The sequence below is a fragment of the Ambystoma mexicanum genome, chromosome 1q (assembly GCF_040938575.1).
Source record: "Ambystoma mexicanum isolate Mex_15411 chromosome 1q, UKY_AmexF1_1, whole genome shotgun sequence".
In the NCBI taxonomy this organism is placed as follows: Eukaryota; Metazoa; Chordata; class Amphibia; order Caudata; family Ambystomatidae; genus Ambystoma; species Ambystoma mexicanum.
The window spans coordinates 1,276,597,582-1,276,619,400 of NC_090922.1; the positions used below are offsets into that span (position 1 = coordinate 1,276,597,582).

The window sequence follows — 21,819 nt, forward strand, 5'->3', positions numbered from 1 at the left end:
TGTGCACTTAAAGCCATATTACTAGCTGTGATGTCTACCAGGAGTAGATACTCTAGAAACTTTGCACATGCAATTGTGCTAGATGGCAGCACTATTACAATACATGCACTAGTGCAAAACCTATACTTTCAATGCATGTTTGTATCTGGAATATGCTTGCTCCAGTGCTACTAAGGAATGGTAAAGCACTAGTAAATGTTGGCCTTGTGTTAAAATACATTGAAAGCATATAGTGATAATGTTGTTATTTGCTAATATGGTGCAATATTTGTCTAATATGGCTTCAGAACATCTTAATCTACTGCCCAATAGTGTAGATAACGAAATATCCATTCAGAATCAAAAGATGATGCCAAATGAGGTGAGCGGAACTGTATCCCATACATATATATGTCCCCCCACACTTGCCTGACCTGAATGACAAAAGTCCTAGTAAGATCGTTATTGTGTCCTCCTTCTGTCTTCCCTTCCTTGTCTTGTTGCGCCTAGAAACACTTATGTACAGGCGCGTTATACATGACTTATCATATCATATAGTTTGTAAACCCATTAGTTGAGCAATTGACAACTCAAGTTCAAACCCTGAGATACGTCAGGATAATATGATATTTATTTTTTAAAAGTAGATCAGTCCAAACATTGAGATTTTGGTGTATCTTCTGTAGGCCCGAATTTGATTCTTATGCAGATTTGTCAATTTCGAGGATCTTTGTTGCCAGGTGGGAATCATGAAAAACAACACAGTGGCAGACAGGCATCCAAATGATCTACAACAGCCAGAAGCCACAACAGCATTGACACCTATTATAACCAACCAGCACCAGAATAACCTCTGAATACACTAATCGGCAAGTGCGTGGATAAAACCTTGAGCCTGACCTGGGCCAACATTGAGTTTGAATGTAGAAGACTGAGACACCCCTGTGATTAGGAAATGACCAGGAGGACTTCAGTGACCCACTGAAAGTGAATGACTATTGAACGCCAGAACATAGAGGCTTGGTGTTGTCAACGTGTATATTTACTTGAGATAATTGCTTAGTATTGAAAATAATGTACACGCAGTCACAAGCAGATCAAACACCCCCATTTCTTTTTCCAATGAAGGCGGATTGAAATGTGGGTGTAACGTAAACAAGGTGGTGAAGGGGATACTAGGGAACATAAATAGGGGACAGAACAGACTGACAGCTTAATGGTACCAAGCATTAATACATATGTCTGATTCGGGACACAGGTTTGACACTATGCTTCACTGGGTATCTATTTCTAGTATTTCAGAAAAGCAGCCGGACGGGTTGGGAGCGGCGCTTCTCTATTTTTTAAATTACGTTTTGCTGTTCCTCAACTTTTATCAGGTTTGTAGGCAACAGGGACAGGCCAACAGGGAACATAGTGACTTCTATATTCTGACTATTGAAAAGGAATTATGCGTTCCAGGTTATGAACACTGACTACATAAGTTCATTACACAAAATATAAGTCGTTCTCACAGTTTAACAAGACATTACCCCTGCTTGAGTAATTTTCGTAATCCATAACTACTTAGGTGCAGACAAAAAAATGGAAATCCATACAACTCTTGATCTCCAGACCATTGTCTGTTATAGTATCACACCTAAGCATGAATACAAGTATAAAATGCTTCAAAGACAGGGCGGGTTTATATTGTTTGTTAGCTCGAGTGAATGAAGATTCAATTATACATCACTGATGGATAACATGAGCCTATGTGCCCAGTTTGCTGGCAATCTCTTAATGCTATCAATATTTAAATCATCTTGAAAAATCACTGTTTCTGTCTTTTTGATCTCATATTAAAAAAAGGTAATACAAGTAATTTAAAATGCAGTGATTTAGTGTCATGTTTTGTGTTCTATTACTGTGGTTAGGAAATGTTTGTATCACATGGAGAAGATTACAGAATGATAGATTTCTAAATTAATTTCAATAATTGCTTAGGTTTATTCGAAATGACAAACTAGTTAAGAACGCATACGACTTCACAGATATAAACTACAGATATCCTCGCCATCTCATTTTACATTATGATCTTTCATAGCGACACCATTTGCCAGAGTGATCACCTTCGTGAATTAATTTAAATGAAATACTGCAAGAGCAAACTAAATATGTGTGTGCATCAATTTATCTGATCTTTTGAATTAGTGATTGGACACATCTGTAGAGCCCAAGCAATTACTTTGGCCTGGCTAAATCTACCAGATGCGAATAACTCAAATGAAGAATGTCACCACAACCACTAAGGAATTGTTATGCCAAATGATTCCATTTACTGTTTTAAAAATCTGAATTAACAGAATAAGAGCCTAATTAAAAAATTGAATTCAATCAGGCTTTCCCATGTTAAAACTTGTTTGTAAATCAGGCCCTAAAACTGTGATTTTGAAAGTGTGTTTTCAATGGGATTACACCATTGTAAAACATCTTTGTAAATTAGGCCCTCTATGTGATAGGAAATGTGTGCTTCCATTGAGGTCCTGCTGTATGTTTAGCAGTGTGGACCATGTGTCTTTGTACATATTAATTATGAATACATTTTTTTTATATGTTTCAGCAATATTTGCAGAAAACAAACTTTCTGTGCAAAAATGCCAAAAAATAAAAGGTTCATTGTTATTTTTTTTCTCTTTCTTTTTTCATTTAAGGCTATTACACAACTAGCCCTTTTTGGTGACATGTCCACGCCTCCAGATGTGACATCTCCGCAAGTAAGTCATGCATATTTTTTGTATTTAAAAAAAATATATTTTAATTTTTTTATTGTGTATACAGTTTAAGAAAACAAAACCTTTACACGTATATAGCTCATATAAAACGTAATGCATTACATATGATTCAACATTCTTAATGGCTCCTTTTACTGGATCAAGCGTAAAGCAAATGGCAGTAATGGTTAAATTAAGAAAGGATGTGTTGGATGTGTTATTTTGACACAGCATTAAACACGGTTGCAGAAAATGGGGATAAAGTGAAAAATGGCATTCATATGGCAAGAAATTAGATAAAAGGTAGACATTCCAATCAATCAACATATACAATGGACTACTGTGGAATCCAAAAGCATTTACCAGGTGTACCAGGTGTATTCCATAGGAGTCCATTGAATAAATACCAGCATCCAAATGTATGTTGATTTTAAACCAACAGCCTCATATTAAATGGGGTCTAATAATGGTTCAGTGTGTACAAGCAAAGCGTTTGGCTTATACGCATTGATTTTTGACCTTTTTTGCTGCTGCAAGACAGAGGAGGGTGACGAAGTAGAGATCTCTGCCATACCTTCCCCTCCATCTTACCAGTGTTTTTTTCCTTTGTAGGCATGCATGACATTTTCATGTAGGCATTCAAAAAATGGGTTCCTATAAAATCTGCCTTTCTTTTGTACCAGTCAAGGCCAGGACGATTGAATAGGAATCCATTAGTAAACACTGCCTGAAATGTATATTTGCAGGTAGTGTTTACTTTTTCACGAGGCAGAGGTGGTCCCCTGTATGCTATTTACGATTTGTATACAGTGACCCTGCATGTGTTTTGAGGAGCAGAGATGCACGATTGACATGAACAGACATGTCAGTGGCCCCACTTCACCTTAGAACACAACGAAAATCCGTCAAATCAGAAACAGGTGTAAAGACAAGCGTTTGTGTGTGACACCTCTCATAATAGATTTTTATGGCCTGGGGTACTTTGCATTTGTCCCCTTTTCTGTCCCTACAGCACGTAGTCCAAGTTGATATTAAGTATTAAGGGGATTTATCTGAGGAATGGTGGGGTGGCCGTGGAGGCCCTGACGCGATCTGACTCACTGGGAAATGGTAGCTTATTGTGTTGCAAGGAAACACAAAACAGGGTGAAGAGAATGGATGACGCTTCTGAGATGACCATGCTATCTCTCAACTCGGTTCACAGTTCTAGAAGTATTGGTTACGGCATTTTAAAAAGCCACACGTTCAAAAGAACGAAGAGAACAACCTGTCATATCTGCACCAGCATGTCAATATTACATCCTGACTCACAAAGAAATTACCAGGAGTAACTCAGTGTTACTCTTGGAGAGAGAAACTATGAGTCAGAAAACTTTGCTGGTAGTGAGTTGTACGTACTCACAACCGTGTCATTTGTTTCACTGCTAGTGTCAGCACATAGTAATTGAGATTTGCTACGGTTAACATCTTTGTGAATTTGCTCTTATGTTTATCTTGAAATATTTGTCACAAATAAAACGGCTACAGTGTTCACTTAAAGGCATTGAACCTTAAATGACACCATGACCCAGTAACATCAAGAAAAACAATGATTATGAAACAATAAACAATCTTGAAATGCAAGATGTAACGACACACAACTTGAAACGTGGGATTCTGCCCCCATTAGACAAATGGTAGCTAAATATATGTGTAAATGTTTCCGAAATTTCCTTGCTGAGACATCTCCTTCTGTATTTACCCCCAAACGTAAGTCTGTGGATTGTCTCCATGGAATTAGGAAAGCTTGGTAATGGAGATTTGTTTTCACTTGCCAACACAGCCTGTCTGCTCAACAGTGGACTACACTGTTTTTACCAAGTTAGGAAACTGCATGGAATTGCACTGTAGAAAGGTTTTGTAAAATGGCCGTGATTTCCCAAATATAATGTAAGAGGTGATGGCCTATTAATTTGAGCGTTATAGTAAATGTTATTGATTTAAAATCCCTGTTGTGATGTATTTCGACCAAGGGATAATGTTCATACATGGATTAAAACATGAAGAACTATGAATTTTTTACACCAACGCTGTCTTAAACAGAACTTCTTTTCTTTTTTAGACTCCAGCAACTCCAGGTGAGGCCTTTGTTCCATGTCCATCACAACATCATCCTGCTACTGCTGATCTGTTTGGATCTTTAGCTTTCAATACAGCTCCAGTCACCCCAGGTAAAAGAAGAGGTGCCTATATTATTTGTGGATGAGCACTAGAGATTCACATACTGGACATGTAGGTACTTTGTCACACTCACCGGTGTACAAAAGCTCTGAGCTTGCATAATTAGGGTTTCTTTCTTCTGTCCTTAAAATTTGAACATGCAGAAAAGATGTAATAATGTACATTTGTTTAAAGCATCATCAGAGGTGCTATGAACACACCATTGTTATTGTGGATTTTCATTTGTGGGTACAGTATCATTGACACATTGTATAAAATGAAACATGTGAAAAGAAAGTGGAAAATGATAACCAGCAGGACATGTGGGTTTAATGCAGTTTACAGTAAAAGCCAAGTATCTTCTCCAACAGCTGAAGGCTAATAGGTTTTTCGTTTTTGGTGACTGATCTTGTAAGATAGACTTTCTTTATGAAATATAGATTTGCAGTGAAGTGCTTATACTTTAATTTCAAACCTCATATTTTTTTACAATCATCTTTACAATATATATATATATATATATATATATATATATATATATATATATATATATATTACACGGCCCGCGGTAGTTATGGTTAAGTTGGTAAAGTCATAGGAAGAGCACTTTTTTGGCGGCTTATAACTTCGGTCTCCCTGGACGAATCCTCATCAAACTTTGCAAAAAAAGTTTATGGCCGGCTATGAATATTTTCGCCAAGTTGGGTGAGGCTTTGGGGGGAGGGGCAATATTATAGGAGAGTCCCAGATTTTTTTGATTTCCATAGACTGAATGGGGAAAAACTTTGCGCACGGCTACATCCCGAACGCCTGGACGGATGTTCACCAAATTTGCGGCAGGAGTGGGGGCTTGGGCCAGAAAGTGTGCTTTTGTGTGTTTGGTTGAAATCCGACCACTACTTTTGTTGCAAAGATCTGAAATGTACGTCCCAAAAAATGAGTGATATCTGGGTCCGCTCCAGGGACAGAAGTGTCATTGTCTGGCGGTACAGTGTACTGTCAGAGAAGTTTGGACACGCCCGGTGGTCGGCTGCAGGGAAGCGGGGTATGCGTCAACATTTTTTGGGAAAGCCCCCATGGTGTATTGGAGGACAGTGTGGCAGCGGAAGGGTCTGGAAAATGTACCGTACGGAATGCGTTGGCAGCAATAAGGGAAGGAACGGGTGGCTGAGTGAGAAGTGGTTCATGTGACATAGGGTAGGTTGAAGAAGACAGAGGAGTGCCTGCAGCTTTCTTGCATACTGTGTCAAGTCGCGGTTATCTAGACAGGTGACAACTTTGTGTGGTGATTGGAGGCAGGTGTCATAACGGCCCGATAGTTTGTGCCGTGAGCTGTTTGCACAGACCTCTTTACATCATGAGTCTTGGTATAGCAATTTTAGAAGGGGAATTAAGTGCACATGACATAGGTTGTGAACCAATTGTGGTTAGTTTGGCAGTGACACAATAGTTTGGGAATGGAAGTGGAGACAGCCATGGTATGTGAATGAAAGTGTAGAGGGGTGCAGGAGAGAGTGTTTTCCTTCTACATTATGGTAACTGGTGCAATTTGTGGCTATATAGTTACATGCCGGTGTACAGGTTGGGTAGGACTGCTGGTGGTAGTGCTCTGTATGTGGGTAGTCGAAGTTTATGACATGGTGCAATGGATGATGCCATTCTGTAGCAGTGACAGTGTTGAAGCCTTAGACTGTTGGGTGCATAACCGAAGGCTGTTGGCCGAAGTCCATGCACTCAAGAGGCTAAGGCATTGTTGCGAACCGATTGTGGGTACTTTGGCAGTGGAACAATAGTTTGGAAATGGAAGTGGGGACGGCCATGGTATGTGAATGAAAGTGCAGAGGGGTGCAGGAGAGAGAGTTTTATTTCTGGGGACGGCCATGGTATGTGAATGAAAGTTTAGAGGGGTGCAGGAGAGAGTGTTTTCTTTCGGGGACGGCCATGGTATGTGAATAAAAGTGTAGAGGGGTGCAGGAGAGAGTGTTGTCTTTCTACATTATGGTAACAGGTGCAATTTGCTGCTACATAGTTACATGCCAGTGTGCAGATTGGGTAGGAGTGCTGGTGGTAGTGCTCTGCATGTGGGTAGTCAAAGTTGGTGACATGGTGCAATGGGTGGTGCCATTCTGTAGTAGTGACAGTGTTGAAGGCCTAGACTGTTGGGTGCATGGCCAAAGGTCATAGGCCGAAGGCCATGCTCTCAAGAGGCTAGGGCAGTGTTGGGAACCGATTTTGGGTCTTTTGGCAGTGACACAATAGTTTGGGAATGGAAGTGGGGACGGCCATGGTATGTGGATGAAAGTGCAGAGGGGTGCTGGAGAGAGTGTTCGCTGTCTACATTATAGTAAGTGGTGCAATTTGCTGCTACATAGTTACATGGCAGTGCAAAGGTTGGGTAGGAGTGCTGGTGGTAGTGCTGTGTATGTGGATAGTCGAAGTTGGTGACATGGTGCAATGGATGGTGACATTCTGTAGCAGTGAGACTGTTGAAGGCCTAGAAATGCACTCAAGAGGCAAGGAGTTTCCGACACACTCGGCAGTACTGCATTTTGGATTGTGCACCAGTTAGCCAGTGGTGACCTGTAAAAAGTGGGTGTAGAGCATATTTTAGATGCAATAGGAGAATTGTGCTGCCATGCATACATGTTTGGTTTTGCAGGTGAGCACACAGTTATAACATGGTAAAGTTTTTGATGTGACTTGGCGATGGTGCTGTAAAATGTAATGCAGTGTGGGAACTGGGTGCTGGGTTTGCATACTTTTAGTATGGAAGAGGATATGATAGAAGTGCACCTTCACTGTGCTTGGTATCTATGGTGTGTGCTGAATTGTTGAAGTACGGCCAAGGTAGTGAAAAAGTTGTGGGTAGGTTGGTAGTGACACAATACTTTGTGAATGGGTGCGGGTAGGGGTGATGGAGGTTGTGGTATGTTTGTAGATTGGCCGGATCGCGACCTGTATTCGTGATTGGGTGCAATGCAGAGGTTCAGTATGTGATTGGTGGGTGCATGTACAGGTTGGGTAAGAGTGCTGGTGGAAGTGGTGTGTATGTGGATAGGGGTAGTTGGTGATATGGTCTCTTGCATGGTGGCATTATGTTGCGGTGCCTGTGTTCAAGGCCTAGCCTATTGGGTGAATGGCCAAAGGCCATAGCCATGCATTGAAGAGCCTAGCACTTGAGGACACCATTTTTCAGCCTTTAGGTCACCCTCTAGCCTGGCTGAAAAATGAAAATGGACTTTTGGTGCAAAGTATACCTCGTGAAGGTTACACCACCTAGATGAAACACATTGAATAGATTTTCATCTATGAAAAGACACTAGAACATTTCTCTATTTGGAACTTCCACATGTCAAAGCCATACACAGTAATGCATTTGGTTTTGGTTAGGAACTCCATGTTCACCTGTGTAAATAACAAACGCTGCTGTAACTGCCATTGACATCTGTATGGTTTTCAAATTTCATGAGAAGTTGCAAAGGCATGAAGCAATGCCTAGCCTATGTTGAGTCTTGCTATGAAGATTAGCATGACGTAAATGTCTGATGTTCATTAGCCCTACTTTATATATCATTTGGAAAATGTTTAAATCCAGGAGATGATATGTACTGCACTCTATGATTTTTAGGTTGTGCGCTTTTCACATATGTTATCAAGTGCATATATGTTAAAACATGAATATATTTTTTAAAAAAATGGGTCAGACATCAGTAATAAACAACCCCATTATTCTTTTTTGAGTTTTCCACTGTATTTTCTGCACACAGTGAGCCGTTGCTTATCAACGAATGATATGCTGACAGGCAGCCTTACAAGAAATAACTGCATTAGAATAAAGTGCAATAGATTTGAAATTACATAGGCAGGACCCCCTTTCTTGTTTATAGTAGTGCCTGTAGGAAAGGCACAGCTACTGCCAAACTCGCATCCGAAACTGGCACCCACGAATGGACAATTACCGGTCCATTCCAAGTTCGGAAGGCCAGTAATTGCCCATTCGTGGGTGCCGGTGTGGACGCACTCCCCATCCCCATTCGTACCCATGTCGGTCTGTCAGGCACCCGCAAGCACAACTCGTAGTATGGCAGTGCGGTACCGACATACTCCTAATGAGGCCCAGTGACTTTGAAAACCTTTCTGGTACACCATTTTCAACACTTGGATCTGGACAGCTTGTTTGGTTGTTTTCATTAGAAAAAACAACAATTACCACATCTATAATCTATACCTACGCTAGGAAGGTTAAGTGACACTAAATCCACTAGACAAAATAATGTGCCTAGATTGAAATTATGCAGACAATGTGGGCTGAGGACTCCATGATTGTACTGTCCTCTAAGGAAAAAACCAGGGGACTAGACAAATATGTGAACTTTAGTCATCTGTTGACACGTGTTTCAGCCTTTCTGCTAAGATACACTTTTTCCTGGCGTTCTCTGGCTGCTGGTTATAAGGCCTTCATCAGAACAGTAACCTTGCTCAAAGTTGCACTCAATCTTAGGTACCCCAACTATTCATAGCCACTCTAAAAACAACAGGGATACAACATAATAGTACTTGTTTAAAAAGGCATAACTATTTTTTTCTCTATGGTGTTCATGCTACAATCCACATGTAGTCAATGAAGAAAGGAGGAAGTACTAACTTTAATGTTAGTGCCATCTGTGTGTAGAGATATTGTCATGTTCCTATGTTTGGTATGCTGGGGTTCGAATTTTTGTTTTAATCTCTCTTCTGTAAAATAAGGATGAGGGACAATTTTTATCACAATTTCACAAGTGCTGATATTGCTTACCTAGACAACACAAGGATCTGTATTTTGAGCATAATGTATTGACTCTATATAGATAGAAGTGCATGTACACCAGACCATGCAGGGTCTTTACTCTCATATGCAATATTGTTGACTTGCTACTGACCTCTTTGTTCCGCACAGGACTTTTCAGGGTGGGTGCAACTATTTCTGCTTATTTACTAATCACACTGATGAAAAGGAGAAAAAGACAGGACACTACGTGTCAGTGTGCGCACCTACATGTTCCTGCCATCTTATTTCAGAGCCTAGTAATTACTCACCCTACTCTTAATTGGGTAATGAAACGCTCATTACATATGCAGGCTGAAAGCCTCTTATGTTGCCTAGCCTGCGTCCTTATATTTAACAGCCATTTGTGGGACAGGCATAAAAAAAGAGAATGCGCGCTAATGCAAAGTTGCACTTCCCCAGTAATTATAAACTGGCCAGGTATTTGTTCTCTCAACAAGATATTGGTGTGTGCATCAATTTATCTGATCTTTATATGTTAGGAAATAAGTGGTTGAATTTTCAAAACAGGGCAAAGGCAAAACCGATAATATTATGGATTGCTTACCACACTTGATTGCTTGGGATCCTACAGCCTTTCGGCAGGTTTCCTCATTTCCCTGCTCAAGAGGGCAGACTCTAGCCCTCTTTCTTTGCCTGAGCTGTGTCCGTATTTGGTGGGCATTTTAAAAACAGGCATCAGCTGGACAATGCGATACTCATACAAACTTGCATTTCCCCAGTTACTTAAAGGCACAACCAGGTTCTAACTCTCACAGCTGAGATTGAAATGTGTTATTTACTATACTACACCACAACTCTGTCATGTATATGACTTAATTGTGCATTGCAATAAATAACTAACTTGCAATAATAGAATACAGATGTGGGGAAGGTGGGATTGGGGTGTTGATGGCACTGTTAAATTAAAACAAACAGCAGGCAGGCGACATGTTGCTGGAACACCCATATGGACCGATACGTCACCAAAGGTGGTTCACAATGTTAGATGTTTACATTGTCCAAGGCATGTGTCTCATACCACCATTTAATGCATGAACAGGCCCCATCTGATGCTGCTATTCAGGCCATGGATAACTGTATCTAGTTTAAATATCCTGGTATGACAACCTGATGATGGGCTGGTGGGAGGCCACTCTTTTGTCTGATCACATATGTGAACATTTTCCTGTACATATTGTGGCCTGGTGGAGGTACATTGCAATGTTTTCGTTATTTGTAAGTGAACCGAATGTGGATGGGTTGATTTTGTTAAAAGCATCAATACTTATGGAGTGAATTTGATCTTCACTGAAAATCATAGCTGCAGTAGGATTGTGTATCTGGATGTTATTGTCACTTTGGAAACCTTGGGTTACAAACCTCTGTTTTTAGAAAGATCTACTATCTCAGGTCCTCCATTACATGCCACCAGTATCCATCTGGCTAGTTCTAAGAGGAGCATGCCTTATGGGGAATTTGTCCATTATCATATGAATTGTGCAGATGTCATACAGTTTGATAAAAGTTGTGCAGAAGCCTCTTTCAACTTTCTAGCACGAGGTTACTCCAATGGTGTCATTCAAAGTGCATATTTTAGGGCCAGAACGCTTAACATAGATGCCTTACTCAACATGAACAAACTCCCCAAAGCCAGCATTAATGATGACCATGTTTGATTTTCACATTTGATGCATCTGCGCTGAAGGTCAGAAAAATTGTTCAGAAGCATTGGCATGTCCTTAAGAAGGAAAAATACCTATCTCCTTTACTTTCATCACGTCCCGTTTTAACATATAGATGGGCACCCTCATTGAAGGATAAGTTGGTTTAGAGTTTTTTTGCAGCCCCCCCCCACTCAGAATCCAACCGGCACTGCATGATCCCCCGTGTCTTCTGCCAGTTTTGTGAAATGTCACAAGTGCAAAGTATGCCCCCATGCTATTGTTCAAAAATCCTTTATATATTCCATTACAGCCTTACCACGGTCATTAAACAGCTCATCACATGACACCACATACGTTGTGTATGTCGTTTGTTGCCCTTGCAACACATGGTATGTGGGCAGAGCTAACTGTAAATTATAGCTGAGGATACTTCAGCATTTGAGGGCAATTAAAACACCTGTTCCTTTGTATCTCTTGGCTAAGCAATTTAAAGAGCAACACAACAACAATCCCCAGATACTGAAGTTCTTTGGGGTTGCTCATGTAGCCAAACATCTCAGAAAGGGTGATAGGGTTTTAAAGTTAAGTCAGCTCAAGACTAAATTAATTTTAGATTTTGCCATTGAAGTGTTGATTGGCCATAATGTTGACAAAGAATTGTGTACTTTCATATGGGTTTAATCATTTTCATGAACGTTCCACTTGGTTAGAATGTTTGCCTACTTGGTCCTGTCCATTCCTGTCCTTGAGTGGTTAGAATGTTGCATTAATTTGGCCCTGATTATTTCTTTCTTACTTTCTTTTTCTGTTTCTTTTTTATGTCTCTACATTCATATGTTTTTGTCCAGGTTTTTATATATACTTTGGTATTTAAATATTTACTGATGTTGGTAGGTTTGTGTATATTTTATATTCTGTCTATATTCTGCTCATACATTATTTCTTGATTGACATATTTATTTTTGTCATTTTCTTTTCTTATTTTCTTATGATATACATGGACCTATATTGTTTGAAAACCATGTGTTTCCATGTTCCACATCTTGCTGCTCTTTTAAGCTGTACAGTACTTTGAGTGTTTTCTCATTGCCTTTGTTCCTGCACGTTGATTAGCAAAGGGTTGTATTGTTCTTTTCATCTTGTTTACTGAGTCATTATCTTGTGTACACAGCATTCTGGGTCCCCCTCTTTGGACATGTTGGTGGCATAGACAAGCATTTCACCTCACACTATCTGTTCTTTTTGTATCACCACTTGGTTCACATCTGTCCATGCAGCCACCAACAGTGCAGCGATGAAAGGGCCGGGGTTCATTGTGCTCATTATATCTATAGTAGTGTTGGTATGGTGTTAGTATTTGGTGGGGAATTCTGTCACTTAAGAACTATAGGCAGACTGCAGATGTGTCATTAATTTTCTGGAGGGCCCCAGTCACTGTGCTTTTAAGCATCTGATGTTATATTATTTATTGTGTCGTTATATGCGTTGTTGTTTTAAGGAAAATGTCATCTGTCATTTTTGTTAACTGCAACTGAGAGTTATGAGACATTGCCATGCATTAGCAATTTAGAGGACAGCTGTAATGCATTAGCACGTTATGACAATCTATTCACATGCAGCATCGTTTTATTTGTTGTAGGCACTTGCGCTTTATTGAATATGTCTTTTAACCTGACATTAACTAACGTTCTGAATTTCACAAACGTTGTCTTAGTATTGCACTTGCAATTTATATTGAATGCGCTTGGATTTTGGTTAACGAATAGTTGGGAGCATTTGCACTTTGAGATCCGTCCATTAATTATACTACTATTTTCAGTGGTGGTTCCCTCCATAACATATGTTTCACGGAATGCATTTGACATCTCTTTGCAATGCGTCTTTACATCTTTACAGCTTATTTAAATTGTCGTCGAAGATCACTAGATCACTTTGATATGTGTAGCCTGCTTCTATCTCCGTTCCAAGATGTCTGCCTGAGTTTTACCTTTTTCCTTTCCCACCAATACGCTTAGTCGACATAGAGAAAACACTCTTTTTGTAATTTAAAGCCCTTTCATGTATTGCCACCTTCGAACGCAAAAAGCATCCTACAGGACCTTGTACTGTCCTGCCTCTGCTGTGTGTAATAATGAATACATTTCTGTGTTATTTGACGTGGAGTTTTTGCATTTTTAGGGTATCTCCCGACCATGGTTTGCGGTCCCAATGCCTTTGGCAGTTGTCTTTCTGTATATATATATAACAATTTAACACTTTACGATGAATGACTTCCCTGAATGCTGATGGAGGCAAACTAATTTAAGGGATACACATAATAACAATAAAGCACCTGAAGGTAGGCTTGAAAACCTTTCAGGGTTTAAAACAAAAGGAAAAAAGGAAAACAATGTATACATTTGTACTGCTGTGCACATGATATTATTTATTATAATTGTCCTTGACCACTGTTCCAAATATGTTCACTGGAGCACAATAAATAATTACATAGGCAAAGCACAATTGTGCTGCACATACCAAGATGTAAGATATGCTCATTGTAAGTATGTGCTACCAGCTACTAAGTAATGTGGGCCTAAATGTGCATATGGATTAAATACCTCCTATTAAACAATGCTGACATGGCCTTGTGCCAGACCCAATACTCCTTCACATGCCCCATTCCTCGGGTTGTTCTTTTTCAGCCATCAGTTTGCTTCATGTACTCATATTGAACAAAATGTCAGTGTCATTCAATAGTGGTCACTGAAACCTCAATGGTGACTATTCTGCTTGGTTTCCTTGATACCCGTGGAGAACACATAATTTAGATTTTGCCTGAGGTGAAACTCCATGTTCCATTGCAATTGACTTCAATGAGAATCTGTTCAAACCATACACTAAAAGAGTGGCGTACCAAGCACTGGGACGCATAGGCCATTTAGGTCAGAACATTTCTAGGCCTAATCCACCACTACCGCGGAAGCTCTCAAAGTCAAGGAAACAATCATTGGAATCAATAGTGATCCTGAGGATTTTAAAACCAAGAGGTCACCTGGCAAATTCCTGCAGTCACTGCTGTAGGTCCAAGAGCAGGTTGTGCCTTGGAGAAAAAACCTGGTGTCCAGACGACTATCAGGACTACCTACTCTGATGAATCAAATGAATTTGTCCCTTCTTTCCAAGGGGGAGCCTGCCCCTTTCAGGTTAGGGAGGTGAGTCCGCTTTGCAAGACCATCCCTAGGGCTTTGGGCAAGTGGGACCTCACTGGGAGAGACTCCCCCTTAGGGGACAAGGACTCCCATTCCTTTGAGGAACTCCATAAGCCATTCCCGGTGGTAGCATACATGGGATTCTCTGACCCGAAGAAAAATATAAAATCCAGACACTTGGCTGAAGACAAAGCTATAATATGTTGTTGCTACCAAGAAACAAGTTCTGTCTTTCTAAAGAGGGACATCCAGTCAACTGAGAATAGTGAACTGAAAAAAGAGGACATGCAGAGCTAAGGCGAGGCAGAGAGATGCATACACAAGCAAGCACCTGAGTAGCATCTGAGGGAGGAGGAGTTGAGGAGGAGAATCGTTGAGCTTGTTGAGCTGTCCAAATACATAAGTATTTGGACAGCAAGAAGCAAATGCTAGAGAGCCAGCATTTACCCATAACTAGAGACGGGAGAAAAGAGCATATACATCCCGATGGTGGCATGACCACAATTACTTTGTGATGTGCACCGTTCCCGTCGAAAGATGCTGAAACCATAATGCATAATTCAGCAAACAAGTAGCTTACCAGCAGTTATAATGGGATGCAGAGCAAGAGAGGACCGCGAATGATGACCAGGTTGAAGCAAACAAATGGTGAGGCAGAGTGAACAAGAAGAACCCGAGGGAGAGCAGGACCAGGAGAAGTTCCCCTGTAAGACCAGAGGTAACAGGGAGAAAGGGAGGACCAAGAGGATGCAGAGGAATCATTTTGAAACAGGAGAAACTTGTTGATGTGAAATTGACAAAGCCTTGAATATAAATTTGCTGAAGTTGAACTTTGATACTGTGATAGAATCACACTTAAGCCTGAGGGAGAGGTCCTTAAGACCAAGATGCAAATACTCTGTGAAGAGGGGATGGTACCAAACATAGGAGGAAGTAAAGTTGGACTACCTCAAAGAGAGAATATTACACTGACAGAAAAGGAATTACAATTAACAGTGAAAGAAGGATCATGATATGTAAACACCAAAACCCTGGAAAGAGGGAAAAATATCCAATACCCTAAGAAGAAGGTATGTTAATGAGCAGAAGTAACAATTGAATTTGAACGAGAGGTCGGTAAAACGAAGATATCAAAACCCTGGGAAGAGGGGAAAATAGTCCCTAATGCTGTGAAGTAAAAGCAAGAGGAACCCTAAGAGAATAGTGATACAAGGTTGTTAAGATGGATTTCTGAACTCTGTCCTGGAGGGGCAGAGGTTCAGAACGCCAGCCTAGTTTCTTGGAACAGGGTAACCTCTGGACAAGCCAGACCAATCAGGGTAGCGATGGCGGCGGTCAAGACTAGGTCTCAAGAGGGGTGAGGGTGACTGAAAGCCCGCAATGAGCACACAAAGCAAGGACGCTTACAAATTACTCCAGGCAGGTGTTATATTAAAAATATAGACACATTTATTACAAGGCCTTTGTAACATCGAGCATAGTAAAGAATCATGATAAAACTCAAGTAAACCAACACATCACAATCAATTCAATATATATACAAGACCGAGGGGTCTAATGAGTTAGGAGCACAAAATATGCAGACCACCTAGAGGGGGAGGAAAACAGGCTGTGCAAGTAATCGTTAGGCCCAGTTCGACATCAGAGACCACCTAACTAGAAGGAAGTCCGAGCCCTACGAAGAGTGGAGCCTTGTGCTCAAAAGTACCTGCACACGCGGGTGCCAACGGGCCAAGGAGTGTCTCTTCGGGGAAATCAGGCAGTTCAGGGAGGTGAACAAACGATGGTGAACAGACCTCCGCTACTCAAGCGCAGCCTCCACTTGTGGGCAAAAGCAGGGCGCGAGTACGGAGAAAGGGGTGTTGCTTTTCAACAGCGAGGGAAAGCCACAGGCTTCTGCAGGAGGGAGACCGGTTCAGGGTATTGACTACTCACCGGTCCCCGATGCAGGAAGACCAAGGCTTCTCCGAGTTAGTTTCTTCGCTGGCAGGTTCAGATGCGATCAGAGGGACGTCTCGGCGCTGTGTAGATTCCGCAGAAGCAGAGGTCAGGGTCGAGGGTGTCCCAAACGCAACGAACACACACAGATTTATTTATTTTATTTATTTATTTAAATTTGTATAGCGCGCAAGCAGCCCAGGGGCATTGAGGCGCTGTTACTTGCATGAGCTTAGTTACAGGCATGGTATCAGTAAGAGGCATATTACAGATAGGAACAAGCAAGGTTATCATTACAGCTTATGCGGTTGGTCAATAAAACTTAAGCAGTGGGTCATATGGTTGGTATTATGCTGCTGCGAGGGATCTTATGAGAAGAGGGTGGTTTTCAGTGCTTTGCGGAAGGCTAGGAGGGAGGGCTCACTGCGGATGGTGGGAGGTAGGGCATTCCAGTGAGTGGGTGCGAGATAGGGGAAGCTGGATCCACCTGCTCTGGATCTTTTTACTAGTGGCACAGAGAGCATGTTGGTGTAGGGTGATCTTGTTGGTCTTGTAGAGGCGACGGAGTGGATTCTTTGTGAGAGGTAATCGGGGGCAGTGAGATGGATGCATTTGTGTGTCAGTGTGAGCGCTTTGAAAATTATTCTCTCCTTTATTGGGAGCCAGTGGGCTAGTTTTCTGGCTTCCGAGATGTGGTCCCTTTTGGCAATACCTTGGGCTGCTCGGAGAGCACTATTCTGGATGACTTGTAGCCTCTCCAAGTTTCTTTTTGAGGTTCCTAGGAAGAGTATGTTGCAGTAGTCTAGCCTGGAGCCGGTGATGGCTCTGGCTATGTTTGTGCAGTTCTCTTTGGAGAGGAAAGGCCTGACTGCGTTGATCAGTTTAGCATGATATGCGGCTGAGGAGGCAATGGCGTTGACTTGTCTGTCCATGGAGAGGTTAGAGTCTAGATAGACTCAAAGAGTTTTGACTGAGTCTGAAACAGGTATTTTGATGGTGTCGATGGTGAAGTGACTGAATTGGGAGTCAAGTTTTTTTAGCGTTTCGGGGGAACCTACCAGTAGGAGTTCTGTCTTGTCAGAGTTGAGGCATAGTCCATTGTCTGCCATCCAGGCTTGGATGGTGTTGTAGAGGTTGTTAAGGGTCATGGAGTCAGTGTCGTAGTTGCCTGTGAGGGTAAGGAGGATCTGGGTATCGTCCGCGTAGTTAGTGTAGGATATACCCATAGCGTCGAGGATGAGGAAGAGGGGTCGTGTGAAGATGTTGTAGAGTGTGGGGGATAGGCATGAGCCTTGGGGCACGCCAAAGAGTATGGTAGTGGGTGAGGCAGAGGCTAGGTCGGAGAATACTTGCATGGTTCTGTCTTGTAGGAAGGATTTGATCCATGCTGTGGCGTCAGGGGAGAACTTGGCAGTGGAGGAGAGATGATGGCAAAGGACGTCATGATCTACGAGATCGAACGCTGCAGCTAAGTCAAGGAGTAGGAGAAGAGCTGATTTGCCCATGTCTCTGGCATCGTCCATTTGGTTTTTCAGGTCAAGTAGGGCGGTTTCAGTCCCATGTCTAGGGCGGAAGCCAGATTGGCGGAGTCCCAGGAGTTTGTTTTCTTCGATGTAATGCTGAACCTGCAGATAGGCTGCTTTGTTGAGTATTTTGAGGAGGAAAGGGACAGTGGTGATGGGTCTATAGTTGTTGGGGGAGGTGGGATCGAGAGTTGGTTTTTTTAAGAGGGGGCGGACCCATGCTTCCTTGAGGGAGGTGGGGACTTTCCCTGTTGCGAAGGAGGCATTAACAAATGCTGTCAGGAAGGGAGCAAGTGCTTCAGTGCAGTCCTTGATGAGAGTGGCTGGGCAGGCATCACCTTTACAGTTGGATGCTTTGATGTTCTTCATTATGTTAATGATGTCCTTTTCGTGTATGGATTTGAAGGAGAAGGGTTGGGGAGGGTCTTGGCTGGTGGTGGGACGGGGATATGAGTATTGGGCAGGGCTTGTTTGGTAGCTAGTATTTTGCTTTGGAGGCGGCTCAGTTTTGTTAGCATTGCCATTTGAATTTCGTCGCACCAGGCTTTGTCTTTGGTGAAGTTCTGGGGGGTGGGAGTAGGAGTCTCTAGCTCCCTAAAAATTGCAAAGATTTCTTTTGTGCTGGATTGGGCTTCCGAAATTCTGGATTCAAAAGATTTGGATTTTGCCCGGGTGATAGCTTTTTTGTACTCCGTGGAGCAGGCTTTAAAGATCAGCTTGTCTTTGTCAGTGTGGGACGTTTGCCACTGAGTAAGGGATGCCTTTTTCTCGTTTCGGAGTGCGAGCAAGTCTGGGGTGAACCAGGAGTTAGAGTGGGTGGTGGGTTTGTATTTACGGGGTTTTAGTGGGCCAATGGAGTTGATAGCTGCTTTAATGGCAGCATCGTAGGTTGATGCAAGAGATGGTTACCTCAGCAGGGCAACTCGGCAGCCGCTTGTATTCCAGGCCCAATGTACACTTCTCACTTCAGACCTGGGAACGCCAAGTGTACGAAGCATATGAGAGTGTCAAGGGCTTGGATTTCAGCAGCAGCCAGACGGCGGTAACAGAGCAAGGTTCCTCTGTAGGCTGGTCAGTCCGCTGGATGGCCCAGGGACGCTTCCAAAGGCTTACGTACAGGAGTTGGTGAAGATGCCGAGAATAGTTGTTTCCACTATTCTAAAGGGTCGAAGCGCCAGTACAGGCCGTCTCGTCCAATCAGAGGCAGAGGGGTCTCACAGGACAACAGCAGAGCAGGGTGCCAAACCTTCAGCGGGTCACCAGCGATTCCTCGACTCAGCTTATTAGTTGCAGGATACTTGGCTCCTTTATCCTTTGTTCGTGAGAACTCAGGAGATCGACATGGTAGTGGTGTTTCCAGCCCCCTCTTATCCAGGGTTCCCTTTGCGCCAAAATGGAGAGGGCCCAATGGGAGATCTGCTCACAAAACACTCACACCATACGTGGTCCTATCACGGACCACGGTGGTCCCAGGCATTCAAGACACACTAGACTCTCTGGCACCCAGGATGTGTATTGGGACCAGACATCCCAGCCCACATCCTGGAGGCTCACAACAGGCCAGTAGAAGCCCGCAAAAGCATCTGTGTTTCACGGGAAAGTACATGCCCAAATAAGGATAGCCCCGGATTGGCTCGACCTGGGGAAGGTGAAGGGGCAAGACGGTCAGCGCACAGGACAAAGAACCTTGTGGTCTGGCCATTTTGGAAGCCAGGCCACCCATTTTGGCCAAATGCGAGAAGCATGGTTAACAGGGCAAAAGGGAGTTCAAAACACAAAGAAACGATCGCTGCCACCAGTCCCGTCTGTGACATACTTGCACAGTTCGTTATAAATCCATCGAGAGTGTCTAGGGCCTGTAGAATGACTAGAGACCCAAGAGTGCAGTAACTTAGCTTACATTGCCCTCTTGTGCCATGCTGCGCGCAAGCTGCAACATGAGAAAAGAACTACGGAAAACAACGTTTCCCGGTACTGACTGTTTTAAGGGCATGTCAGTTTCCCCATAAGAATGACGCGAAAGCCCAGAGGAGTGCAGTGGAAGGCTGCGCTTCTCTGGCAAAGTCTAGGTCAGGGTTAAAAACAACAGCAAAAAGTTTGGGGGTTGCCACATGGAAGGAAAATTACCTACAATATGAACTCTTTCCTAACAAAGGTACATCCTATCACACAGAGAAAGTAAACCTCACCAGAAAAGGGGAAGGAAAATTAATAGCCAAGATTGCATGCCACGCATAAATAGAATTATGTTACCGAAACATCACAGACATGTTAGCCTGACTCAAAGGATCTAGTAAAGTGCAAATAGGGGATCCGGGAGAACCACACCTAAAGAGAAGGAAAAGCCCAAGATCCTAGTGAGAGAATTACAAGAACTCGTAAAGAGCATGACAAGAGATTGTTTAAGTATATCCTATTATCAAGAACTCTGAAGCAGAAGGTGGACCATTGCCCAAAGAGACAATCAGGAGAAGGGAAATATTCTCCTGACCTTGGTTTGTTGGAATAGTGGTAGAGTCAGTTGGAGTTTTTGGACAGCAGATTTTTTCATTTGGACATATTTCCTGATGACTGACGAGCACCTTAGTTTTTCACATAGGCAGGGAACTCCCACATAGAAATAGGGAACGATAGGCCTTTCTTATTATTTATTAAAAACACATTAAAATTGTCAGAACTGTGTCCGCATCCTTCTTCTGACCCGCCACACTAAGCAAAATCCAAACCAAAGCACTAAAAACACACATATTCATCTCACACTAAGGAGAAGTCTCTGGATAAAGAAAGTACAAAGCACAAACAACAGTCTATGCTATGCCAGCCAATAATACATATATTTATATATAACGGGGGAGTATCCTGTATACCCTCACTAGAAAAAAAGGATTTGTGGACATTTCAGAGTCCAAGTAAGAGTGGGGTGGAGGGGGTTGTAACTGCAGAAGCAGCATCCTCTCTTCCTTTTTCAAGCAAAAATGCAACAAACTTCTAACGGTTCCATGTAATAAAGTCGCTGCAAAAATGGCATTTCAAAAAAAGAATTGCAGCAAAAGGCCATGTTGTTGCTCCGTAAACCATATAATGGATGCAGGCACACCCCCACCACCCCCGGACCGATTATACCACGCAATGGGAGTGGAGGATGCCCCCGCAACCCCCACTCACCTTGTCTGGTATAATGCGAACACTTTTACTCGGTCACACCACTGCCTTTTTCTTGCAATTTCTTTGTAAAATCGGGAATTTTTTGGCGACTATCTTACTGGATACCCCTCAAACAGGGTTGGATCATCAACACCACAGTGGCTATAGCAGTGCCCAATATAGAGCAATTGGAAATAATGGCCCAAAATTGGAGACAAGATGCTCTGGTTGAGGTACTTCAACTAAAAAAGGCTAGAGTCCAAACAGACATGGACCAGATGATAATGACTGACTAGAACAGGTAGCTCATGTGTATGGGGGGTTTACGCTAGATGAGAGTGACACCATTGACTCCGAGGAATGCTCTATGCACACAGTTGATGAAGGTGAACCTCCAGTAAAATCTCCAAATGAGCATAATTTTCAATATACTGCTCGACAATAGAGAGCAGCAGGGTGAGTTGGCCTCAAGGCACAGAGGTCTGATGAGGACATTGATTTCATCGAGGAGGTTCTTGAAAAAAAGCCAATAGCCCATTGCATCTATCTACTGAACTGAATGCAAAATAAATAATTATACCATTCTTCATAAATCCAGTGGTCATCAAGACAGTAAACCCTTGG

The 21,819-nt window shown here is 42.4% G+C and overlaps 1 protein-coding gene across 17 annotated transcripts in view; it reads left to right on the forward strand.

Moving 5' to 3' along the window:
• Nucleotides 1-21,819, forward strand: part of DAB1 (DAB adaptor protein 1) — a 4,845,894-nt gene that overhangs the window by 4,710,793 nt on the left and 113,282 nt on the right. For 13 of the 17 annotated variants that reach the window (XM_069642094.1, XM_069642098.1, XM_069642099.1 and 10 more), the window contains 2 exons: nucleotides 2,670-2,732; nucleotides 4,831-4,939. In XM_069642094.1, coding sequence (XP_069498195.1) covers nucleotides 2,670-2,732; nucleotides 4,831-4,939 — 172 coding nt within the window. The remainder of the gene's footprint in view (nucleotides 1-2,669; nucleotides 2,733-4,830; nucleotides 4,940-21,819) is intronic. The other 4 variants (XM_069642097.1, XM_069642104.1, XM_069642101.1 and 1 more) reach the window with 1 other exon arrangement.